The sequence below is a fragment of the Manihot esculenta genome, chromosome 7, assembly GCF_001659605.2.
Source record: "Manihot esculenta cultivar AM560-2 chromosome 7, M.esculenta_v8, whole genome shotgun sequence".
Taxonomy (NCBI): Eukaryota; Viridiplantae; Streptophyta; class Magnoliopsida; order Malpighiales; family Euphorbiaceae; genus Manihot; species Manihot esculenta.
The window spans coordinates 1,386,657-1,398,899 of NC_035167.2; the positions used below are offsets into that span (position 1 = coordinate 1,386,657).

The 12,243-nt window shown below is 32.1% G+C and overlaps 2 protein-coding genes and 1 non-coding gene across 3 annotated transcripts; 1 reads left to right on the forward strand and 2 right to left on the reverse strand.

Annotated features, from left to right (window-relative positions):
* Window positions 1-5,108: 5,108 nt before the first annotated feature.
* LOC110619556 (F-box protein CPR1) lies at window positions 5,109-6,341 on the reverse strand. The gene has a single exon (XM_021763067.1). It carries the CDS (start codon window positions 6,339-6,341, stop codon window positions 5,109-5,111), a length of 1,233 nt encoding a protein of 410 aa, XP_021618759.1.
* A 1,063-nt stretch (window positions 6,342-7,404) lies between these two features.
* LOC110618543 lies at window positions 7,405-10,386 on the forward strand. Its single transcript, XM_021761688.2, has 5 exons — window positions 7,405-7,875; window positions 9,013-9,090; window positions 9,434-9,533; window positions 9,802-9,944; window positions 10,027-10,386. The coding sequence occupies exons 1-5, from the start codon at window positions 7,576-7,578 to the stop codon at window positions 10,234-10,236; spliced, it is 831 nt and encodes a 276-aa protein (XP_021617380.1). The 5' UTR covers window positions 7,405-7,575; the 3' UTR covers window positions 10,237-10,386.
* A 70-nt stretch (window positions 10,387-10,456) lies between these two features.
* On the reverse strand, window positions 10,457-10,528 carry TRNAG-UCC. Its single transcript has one exon. It is a non-coding gene; the product is annotated as a tRNA-Gly (tRNA).
* Window positions 10,529-12,243: the final 1,715 nt, after the last annotated feature.

A 12,243-nucleotide genomic window follows, 5' to 3' on the forward strand; every position in this document is an offset into this window, starting at 1 on the left:
TTTCAGAGATGATATTATTAGAGCTTGATGAGGAATTAGCAATAGGTAGCTGCTTCCATGACATTGTTGAGATCCCATTGAAGCTTCTTGAAGATGATGAATCTGAGATCCCACCACACCAGGTTGAAAATGATTCTTGTGGTATATTAGTGGAAAATGAAGCTTCAGTTTCAGACATATTCATGTGGTCGCTATCAAATATAAAGGTTTTGTTCCATCGTAACTTAGTGTATTGATTTTTTTTCAAGTGGGTGTTCTCTATCTCCTTGTCTGTTCTTCCAGGCAAATGCTGTGCAATTTTAGACAACCTAGACAAGAAAGAAATTAGTTTAAGCTATATTAAAGCTGCCATTACAAAAAATATGCAGTTTCAATACCAGCAAATCTTGCCAAGCTATTCCACCTGCCCTCGCCATGTGTTGCTATATAATTGATCAATTTTCCATCTTCTTCGGGAGTCCACGGCCCTATTCTCATTGGCAGTTGCTCAGATTTCAGAGCTTCCATCATCACCCAGTCTTTGAGTGTTTTCTGCTACAAATTCGTTGAATTGAATAAAACCGACTGAAATGGAAATCGCTCTATAGAACCTCTCGACCTTAAAGCAGCTAAATGAGTCGATCGTTGCCATACATGTGGTCTCCACTTTTCTATCTTTTTTTTTTTTTTGAAAGAAAAAAAATGTTCCTTTCCGTTCATTTTATTAAGCTAATGACGACTAAAAGCATTGAGAAATTCCATGCTAATTAAAAGTTTTCTTCTCCTCACATATAGCATTGATTCCTTTTCCTGTTCGCCCACCGTTGTTTTGAATTTTGAATAATTTATAAAACCTTTTCCTAATGGTTTCTCTTTATTCCTTATCTTATTTTCGTCAACCATAATAACTTATCCCCATTAAATAAATTATTAACGATTGAAATTTTCTAATTTGATTAATATGAAAACTTAATAAATAATCGAATTGATTATTAAGAAAATAATATACATAATATTCTGATATGGATAATATGATAATAGTTTCCTTGACAAACTTATGGTATTATGAAATTTTGGTGATGAATCACTTTGATGGTTCCTTTGACGAACCTATCGCCTTGTTCTCTTTGACGGATTTGTCGGGATTCTAGCGATGATGTACCTTTATTTTACATTGACAAACTTGTCACCTTGTGATATTCTTTTATCATTGATGAATTTTATTTGTCAGATTTTTTTTATAGTTCCCTTTGACGGACTTATCGTCTTGTGGGATTCTGACGATGATGTACCTCTATTTTACATTGACAAACTTGTCACATTGTGATATTCTTTTATCCTTGACGAATTTTATCGCGCAATAAAATTATGTTTCCCTTTGACAAACTTTGACGCCTCGTTGGATTTTGTTCTCTTAACGATTTTGTAGCTTGTGGGATTCTTCTTCCCTTGATGAACTTATCATCTCATGGGATTCTTCTTTCCTTAGATGAACTTGTTGCCTTGTGGAATTTTTCTTTCCTTAATAAACTTATTGCCTTGTAGAACTTTTTTCTTGATGAACTTGTCGCCTTGTAGAATTCTTTTTTACTTAACGAATTTTGTCATCTTTTGGGATTATGTTTCCATTAGTAAACTTTATCTCTTTGTGGGATTCTGTTCTCTTGATGAACTTGTCGCCTTGTGAAATTCTTTTTTCCTTAACGAACTTATCACTTCATAAGATTCTTCTTCCCTAGATAAACTTGTGGTTTTGTGGGATTCTTCTTCCCTGATGAATTTATTGTCTTATGGGATTCTTTTTCTTCCCTTAATGAACTTGTTCCCTTGCAGTAATTTTAGTAATAAGTTGCTTTCATTTTGAAATCCAATAGAATGGGTGGAAAGTCGCTAAAATTGAGCATAAAACTTTTGATTTATGGAATGTATCATTACTTTAGAATTGTTTCTCTTTTACAAGTGACGCAACCTTTTGAAACTCATAAGTGATGTAACCTTTTGAAACTCATATATAAAACTAATTTTTGTAGAAAATATTTTTGTAAAATTCCTTAGTACATATAAAGAATTATAATATAATATTATAAAAATTTAACTCGCATGAGATGTGTAGTGTTCCACATTGATCGTTTATAGGAAAATTGATAGTTTTATAAATACCACTATTTTGCACTAAGTAGAATGTGGGTTTAAAAATTATTTGGGTCAATTTAGATAAGACTGTTAGCCTATGGTGATTAAAATTTACTATCTAATAAGGAGTTTGACACTCAAATTTAATATATTTTAATATTAATGTACATTAATAAAAAAAATAAAAATGAAAAAAACCATACCATACATGAATGCATCAACATGATCCATGACCAAGATCGGCAGCTTCCATCATGGATCATGTTGCCAAACCACTTCCTATTGGATTGGGATGCTTTATGACGGAGAGACTAAAGGATCAACAGGTTTGAGAGAGGCGAAGAATAGGGGAGTGATGAATTTGGAAGGGGTTTTGAAGATGATGCCCTCCATGGGGCATCCTTTTGAAGCCCAACTCCAGCCATTTTAGACATGCTTACTTTTCCTGAAAAAAGAAAAAAAAAAGTGTTAAAGAGTGCCGAGCTTTACAAACGCACCTGCATTTAAGAAGCAATTTCACTGGAAAGCTTGAAAGAATTTCAATCTCCAAGCCTGGAGGAATATAAAGGGACATTTTTCCTTCTTGGTTCTTGCTACCTGCGTCTGCTCTGTTTTCTTGAAGAAGTGGATATACTGGCTCTCAAAGAAATATTGAGCCTAGCATATTTATACTATCTGTTATCGTTCCAGGTGGCAGGCAAGCCAATTGAGTTTAACGAATTGGAAATTTACAATCAAGTCCCTGAATTTTCAATTGTTAACCAATTAGATCACTAAGTACAATTATTAAATTAATTTCCAATTTTCAAAATTATAATCAAATAGTGGAAATAAGTTATTCTTTTTAGAATCTCATACTGTTATCAAATTTCAAAAAAGTAGTTCTCTTTTTCTAAAATATTTAAATTTTAGTCTAATTTTGCTTTGAAAGATTTATAATCTATGTATCTTACCTCATCCAGGAAAGCCCTGAGGCCCACACGGTTGATGAGTCCATCTTTGACAGTATTCAGGCGCTGGATGGCTTTATCAATGCACCAAAACTGAGCAACCTTTCTGGATGATATGGTCTTTATGTATTGGCAGAAATTGTTGGTGATGGCTTTGTGAATGTTAATATTCCAGGGAGGATTGAGATTGTGGGTCTTGCTTGGACATTCTTTCAAACAGTATCTCTTCAAGTTATGTCCAGAAACAGATATAGACCACTTTTGAAAGTCGTATGTTCGTCTCGTCTGGTTCACAAACAAGGATCTTTGATCTCTTTAGACAGAGAAAGTTGGCGAAGAGACTCAAAATTCGATTAGATGATCTTTCTCCTTCAGGCCTGGTGAATTTTTTACTGTCCAGTTAGAGAAAATGACCATGAGGAAGCTGAAGGTGCTATCCTTGAAGTTGAAGATGCGAGAATCAATCAGTCCCTTGAAGATTTTGAATAACTTGTAAGCCTCTTGCACCACATGTTGATCATCTAACTTTCTTGTAAGCCAGTAGCCTTTTCAGGTTGTGATGATCCATTTGCTGGGAATTCCTCTGGTTTTTCTGAAAAATATCTCCACTATCTTGGCATAATTAACACTAGGATCTGGTTTTCTGAGAATGGAGTCTCTGAATTCATCCTTGTTTAAAAAATACAGAGAAGTAGTGCGTTCTAAATATTTGATTATCCCTGCAAGAAACGAGGGCAAAGTTGGGATCATAACCCAGTAGCAATAACCTGGGCACATCCCACATGGGACCTAAACTCAGAGCACGTACAATAACATCATACACATCACTGCCTCTTCACTCAGCTTTAAATTAATTTGAATTTACATCGAGCATACCTATTTAGAGACAAAACATTCCTTTCTACATTTTAAATGAGACTTGGATGCTTTTCCAGTATCCTGACAAGTAATCTTTGTCTGAAAAATAATCCAAATCCTCTGCAACTAGTCCATGGAGATGTTTCCCTTTCTTTGGATTGCTCTTCTTCTTAACTGTTTGATAACAGGAGAATTCTTTTGTGGTGGACAAGCTCATCCTGTCGACTGCAACACTTCTGACGGATAAGCTGTAACTCATTCACAAAACTCAAGTCCTTGACATATCTAGATTTGAGTTCTAACTCATTTACAGGCGCAATTCCCGATTTATTACCCTTCCTGGAGAATTTGCAATATCTGAATCTATCACATGCTGGGTTTAGTGGTGCATTTCCTCCAAATCTTGGAAACATCTCTAACTTGAAGTCTCTTGATGTCTCCTCTAGTTCAAATGTTGATAATATTGAATGGGTGAGTGGTATTTTCTCATTAAAATAATTGGCAATGGATGGTGTAGATCTTTCAAAGATAGGAGTAGGATGGGTTGATACATTATACAAGCTTCCGTTCTTAACTGAGATCCATTGTCTTCTTGCCATTCATCCTGTCTGAATCATTCTCTTCCTTTGGTCAATTTTAGTTCACTTGCTGTCCTGGATCTTATTAAGAATTGCATCAAATAAAAGTTTCCAGATTGGCTTGTGAATATATACATTTGATAAATATATACATATCTATGTTTGGTTTAACTATATATACACTTAAATCTACATAATGAGTTGATCATCTGTTTAATTAAGAAGAAAAATGGAAGACCTACCCCTATGAAAATATGAAATTAGTCAAAACCACAAACTTGAAAGCTAAAAACATTCTTCTTTAACATCACAACAAAATGATAGATGTGCAGAAGCCTTCATCACAAAAATAAATCTTAACATCACAGCAAAAACATTCTTCTATAACAATGAATCTTAACATCACAGCAACATGATAAATGTGCAGAAGCATTCATCACAACAATGAATCTTAACATCACAACAAAAACATTCTTCTAGTTAAATGTTTCTCTAAACTCACGTACGCTGCTGCTGCTCTGCTACTTACTGGTCCATACTAGCAGAAGCATGCCATTGATTTTGCTCTTCTTCTCACCATTTGCTTCATTCTGTAGAAATTTCACTCTCCCTATTCTTCTTCAGTTGATTCTTCACTTGATTTATCAATTACCATCAATGAACTAGAAACTGAACCAGAAACTGAACCACAACTAGAAACTGAACCACAACTAGAAACTGAACCACAACTAGATGCATCCTCCTCCATGATTTCTGTAAATTCATTTGATTCACCTATTAAAACAAGACTATCCACTAAAGTATCCAAATAAAAGGACTTTGCATAGCCCACAATTCCTGTGGCAGTGATTTTTTTTGTGTTTGGATCATAGGAAACTAGCTTTCCACCTGTTTTTGCCAACAGAACCTCACCATTTTGCCTAAATGCAACTAACCTTTCTACCCTTTCCGCCTTTGAAAAGCTGAAAAGTTTGGTCCAAGATCTTGCAACACCATATTCTCTCATTATCCAAACTGAAAACCAATCTTCTTTCCCATTCTTTTTCATAAAAGGAACCAGCAAAATTGATCCATCAAACGCTGCAATATCCATGAAGCTATATTCTTTAACCAAACACTCTGGTATCTCCATTTCCCTAAACAATTCATCTTCCAAAGAAAACGTCACAATCACTTGGCCTACACCACCCCCAGTCTCTGGCGTAGAGCCAACCCAATGACAAGCTCCATTGACAAAAGCAGAAGTTGAACACTCACAGATCACATAATTCAGATTATTATCAACTCTTTTCCAATGCCTCTCTCTCAAACTGTAAATCTCAACCAAAGGAGGAATATCAATGAAGTCAAAATCATCGTCTCCTATATACGCTACTCTCACCAACTTATAGTCCTCAGTTGTGGAATCAAAACCAAACCCAAGTGAGTGAAAGAAGGGTCCATGAGACTTAAAACTAACATTAGGACAAGGAATAGAAACAATCTTTCTGACACTAGGGTTCCATAAAGCAGCTCTATCAGTGTACGTGCCATTAAAATCATCAGATAGACAGATAACTCCATTACAAGAACCCACTATATTAATAAAACGAGCAAAGCCCTTTAATGGGCAATGGAGTTCTTCAACTGGGTTTTCAGGGAAAGTCTTGTATAGGAAATAATGCTCATTTCCTTTGAATGCTTCTACGTCGATGTAATATCTAAAGAGAAGTAGTTCACTTTTTCTTGCAGCAGTTTTCTTGAGGTGCTTATCTATGAAAGAAGGATCTGTGATTAAAGAGTCCCAAGCTTTACAAACGCACCTGCATTTCAGGAGTAATTTCACCGGAAAGCTTGAAAACATTCTTGTGAGCATCTCTTCCGAAAGTTGATAAGGCATTTTTCTTTCTTGGTTGTTGAAAAAATTATTTGCGTTCTTGGTTCTTGCTGGTCTGCTCTGTTTTCTTGAGAAGGCGATACATTTGCTCTGGAGGAAATACTGGGCCTAGGATATTTATACGTGTTATCATTAGAGGCGGCACTGGCAAATTTATTTTGGTTTAATAATAAAAATAATATTTTATTATTAAAATGTTAATATTAATATTTTAATATAATAGAACCTATTTAACTTTTTAATATAAAGTTATAAAATTATTTAATTAAAAAAATAAAAATGAATTTGTTTATTCTTTAATAAAAAAATAAGAATGTACTTAAAACTTATTTTTTAAAATAAATTGAGATTGCCACTTTTCAATGCTTGGGAATTGGAAAGAAAATAATAAGAGAAAAGGAAAGAAAATTTATTTTTCAATTTAGAGAGAAAATAAAGTAATTAAGAAAAAATTACTTTAATTAATAAAATTACATCTACGCCTTATTTTTTTGGTTTTAACTTTCAAAATAATTTATAAAATTAAGAGTAATTAATAAATAGTAATTTAAGAAGATTTTTTTGAAAATTTATTATTTAATTTTTATATTATAAAAAATTTTATTAATTCATTTTTTAAAAAAAATATATTAAAATATCTTTAATATTTTAAAAATTTTAATCAGTTGCTCTATTAATTTTAATTTTAATTATTATTAAAATTTTTTAAAATGCTTATAATATAAATGAATTAATTAATATATTTTTTTAAAATCTAAAAAATTAATTAATAAATTTTTTAATATAAAAATAAAATATTTAATTACTAAAATTAATAAAAGTTAATTAATAAATTTTTTAAAATTAAAAAATAAACTAACCAATTTTTCATATCAAAAAACTAAATAATTTTTTTTTAATTTTTTCTCCCTGATTGATAAAAATTTCCCTTCATTATTTTATTTCTATTTCAAAAATATATATATATAAAACAACTATTTCCCACCAAGTATTTTCCTTCCTTCCTCATTGTGCATCCATATATATCCAAACACGGTGTAATGGAACTCAAAACATTTTAGCCACTAGTGGAAAAGGGAGAAAAAAAATCCAATCTTGTTCTAATGGTCCATCTCTGCTCAATACCACTCCATTTCTTGCTCATGTTTCATGTGTAAGAAATCAAACCAAGCTCAATAGCTTCAGCTCTCTGTTTTTTATTATGGCTCTCTTCACTTCGATCTCCACTTCTCCTCTCTCTATCCCAATACCAATTCACCGGCCGATAACCAATCCCCGCCGGTTGCTGTGTCCCTTTGCCACTCTAAGTTCATCATCTTCCCCTGAATCAGCACCTGCTCCAGCTTCAGCTAGAATCCATGATTCCTCCAAGAATCCATCTACGCCCTTTGTTGAGTCCTCTAGACCCCATGATTCCAGCTTCAACTATGCAATTGCTAATCCAACAGGTGGCAACCCATTTGTGCGGTTTGTTCGCTCCACTGAATCTAATATTGAGAGGGTATTAATTCCTTCAATTTTCTTGCTTACTGTTATTGAAATGTTTTTGGGTAAATTGATTGTTTATGTTTCTTTTGTTCTTCTTTTTAGTGGATTTGATCTGCCAAAATAATTTGTTGATCTCTTCGTTTGATCCTTTCATATTGTTGGAGATGGGAAGTTTCTGCTTTGAGTTTTCCAAATACAGAAAGGGCAAAAGAGGAAAGAAGCAGCAGCTAATTGATTTGGTTAAAAATATTCTGTTTTAACTAGAATTGGATTTTATAAAGAAGTATAATCCTAAATTGTTAAATCTCAACTCATAAAAGATTTATTTAATTAGGCTAATAAAAGAACTGACTTTGGAAGAATTAAAATTTTAGGATGGTGGCCCCCGCCTAACCTCCTTAAGGTCCGTTGTTGCATATGCTATAGCTTTTAGTTGGAACGCAATGACACGGATTCGGGTTGTTAGTTTAATACATAGTTAAAGAGCTTAAGTGAACTAAACTATTCGTGCCCAATTGAAGTCTCGGATAGATAAAAGCACAGTCAGGCTCAACTCTCCTTCTAAATTAGCCAAGTTTGAGTTAAATTTTTATACTCAGTTTAGTAAACCAGCTAAACTTGAGTTTCATAGTATTTGACTTGCGAGTTCAGTTTGTTTTTAAGTAGGCTCGCGAACTAGCTCATTGAGTAGACTCGCGAACCAGCTCATTGCTAAGATTTAAGAGCTCCTTTTTTTATATATTTATGAACCCCCTTATATGCAACTTATTTAAATAAAATTTTTTAATTTTAAAATTATTAATTTTAAAATAAAATTTGGTATAGTTATAAATAAATTGAATCATTCGTGAATTATATATAAAAAAGAAGCTTGATAGTGGATTTGATAAAAACTCAACTCGTCTTAACTCGTTTATTAAACTAACTAAGCCTGAGTTTATTAATATTCGCCTCGAGTTCGAAATGAGTAAAGTTCGAATTTGAAAAAATTTGATGAAACAAACTTGAACCCTTCAAAACTTGGTTTAGTTTGATTCATTTACACCCTTATACATACTTTTAGAGCGGTATATTTTGTGCACTTATTTTAAAGTTTCTTTATGTATATCAAGTCTGACAATGGAGCACTTTTTATATTCACTGGTGGCAGGTGATCTTTGATTTCCGTTTTTTGGCACTTCTGGCTATTGGAGGCTCATTAGCTGGTTCACTCTTGTGCTTCTTAAATGTACTATCTTCTACCCAGCATTTATCAACTTCTTTCATTCAGTCACATAGAATTGGAATTTACATTAATTAATTATGATGGTAGAGCTTTAGTATCTTATCCAAAGGAGTTTATTGGCTTTCTCTCCCACAGTGAGAGGCTGAGTACACCTGCCTTTCTCTGCATAAGTTGGTAGCTGCTTTTGATACAAAACTTGTGTTGTTTTGGTCTTTTGAGAGGGTTGTGCTTTGAAATGTGAACTAATAGCTCTAGCTTAAGTGTATGAATTGCAGTTAAATCAACATTAATAGAAAATTATGTGCAGAATGAGATTAATTCTGTCACCCCTTTTGATCTATTGCAGGGTTGTGTTTACATTTTTGATGCATACAGAGTTTATTGGAGTAGCTGTGTTAAAGGAATTCACACTGGACAGATGGTTCTGCGCTTAGTCGAAGCTATTGGTAAGCTTCTCTAAGAATCAGTTCAATGCTTTGTTTGATTTTTCTAGTCTTAAGAGCATTCATGTTAATTTCACAAAATATTTTATAGGGGAACTAATTTTGAGAATACACATATGTAGGGTGCTCTCAATCAATTTTCATGTATTGAATTTTGTCACTGAAGTTCATTCTCAGAAGTCCAATTTATGCTCTTTCTTATTTGGAATCCGAAATATGAAGTTTCTATTGAAGATGAACATGTATGCTGATATATTTATGCTGAATGCAGATGTTTATCTTGCTGGAACTGTGATGCTAATCTTCGGCATGGGCTTATACGGATTATTTATCAGCAATGTACCTCCTGATGTTCCTTCCCAGGTCGACCGAGCCCTAAAAGGCTCTTCCCTATTTGGAATGTTTGCTTTGAAGGTAAATCCCACTCCCTGAGAAAATTGCTCACTTTCCAGGAATTTTTCTGATGCAATTGAAAGAATTTTTTTGGGGTTTGCAGGAGAGACCAAAGTGGATGAAGATTAGCTCACTTGATGAACTGAAGACAAAAGTAGGACATGTTATTGTTATGATTCTTCTGGTGAAGATGTTTGAGAGGAGCAAAATGGTGACAATAGCTACAGGAATTGATTTACTAAGCTATTCTGTTTGTATTTTCTTGTCATCTGCTTCTTTATACATCCTTCATAATCTGCACAAGTCAGATTAAGGGTAGATGTCAGAATTCAGATTTATAGAAACTTGCATATATTGTATTTATTAATTTATTGTTAGTATTAGTTTTGATCTTGGAAAAATGTACACTATATTTTTGCAGTTTCATGGAAATGAATGATAGATATTTTGGGTTAAAAAAATCTATTATATGGGTCTTTCTGGATAATGTGTGCTCAAGGATATATTTTTAAAAATATTAAAATTGAAAGTTCTGCGTTTGCCGGGAGTCGAACCCGGGTCTATTGCTTGGAAGGCAATTATCCTAACCGTTGGACTACAAACGCATTTGTTGAGAAAATTGTTTTATAAGTAAAAACATAAAAGAAAATTATTATTTTGTTTTAATCGTTATTTGATTTCAAATAATATACCAAAATGTCCTTAATATTTAAAAAAAAAAAAATTAATTAGTCTCTCTTTAAATTTCATCAATTACGTTTTTTAAAAAATTCTATTGAAAATTTTATTAGTAAATTTTTTTTTTAAATCTTGATAATATTGTAATATATTTTTTTAAATTGAAAAATTGACTTGCTAACAAATTTTTCAATATTATGAAGATTAAAGAATAAATATTTAATGATAAAATTAATAGAATTATTAATTTATAAATTTTTTAAAATTTTAAAAATATTTTAATATATTTTTTAAAATTAAAAAATTAAATAATAAATTTTATATATTACAATAATTAAATAATAACTTTCTCATTATTAATTCTATCTAGTTTATTTAGCTTAATTCCATGTAGTTTAAATTGAGAATTTTATTTAAAGGATTTTAATTATTAAATTAACTTAAGAGTAAATTAAATTGAAGGATAATGGGATTCTCATATATATATATATATATATATACATATATATATATATATATATATATATATGTATATATATATATGTATATATATATATATATAATTAGAGATAATAGCATTCTACCTTAAAGAGTAAATTAGAATCCTATCTTCATCGCATGACTTTTCAAAAACCATGGATGAGGATCAAATAATCATTAATTCTAGAATATCAGGCCTTTATAACCTGTTTTAATACGTATAAAATCTTTTTTAACTTATAGATTTTGTCTTCGTATTCAGCAATAATAAATTCTTTAGGTTAGCTTATAGATTTTGTCTTTATATCTAGCAATAATAAATCCTTTAGGTTAGTGAACATAAATCCCCTCTTGAAGCAATCCATTTAAAAAATTCGATTTGGCATCAAGATGGAATACCCTTTATCCTTTTTTAGCTGCAAATGCAAGTAATAGCGTGATGGTATCATGTCTTGGGCAAAAGTATCCCCAAAATCAATTCATGGCAGCTGAGCATAGCCCTTTACAATAAGTTAAACACGCTGCCCTCTGGTGGATTCAGTTTTGTTCTAAGTACCCACTTTTCCAATGACATGCTTATGTTTTGGTTTGACAATGAGCTCCCACGTTGTGTTCTTCTCAATCATAACCATTTCATCTTCAATATCTTGTTGCCATCCAGGAAATTTACTTGCCTCTTCATAATTAGATGGCTCTATATTCACCATATTACATTTTTCATAAATTTCAACTTGGTTTTTGCATTAGGAGAACCAAGTTCAGAATCACTTCCTCCATCATAGGAAGCATGCAATTCCAAAATTACATCTTTTTATTGTCTTCTTGCAATAGAATCATTTGAAGACATCTCAACCTCTTCCTTCTCTCAATTCCTAAAAGCTTGCTCATTCACCGCCACTTCTCTTGCAACCATTATCTTATTAGATTTTAGTTCAAGAATTCAATGCCTTAGTGCGCTGAAAACCATTATCCCAATCCAAAGGCAATTGTTGTCTTTTGAATTGATTTTAATTACAACTTATTTTGTCAACTAAATTATTTTTTGTTTGTTTTTGAAATATTAGTCGATCAAATTGTTTGTTTTAGTTTGTTTTCAAAATTTGCCTCTGGAATATTTCCATTTGCTACCATATTTTTGGAATACAACTAGTCATGTAGCATT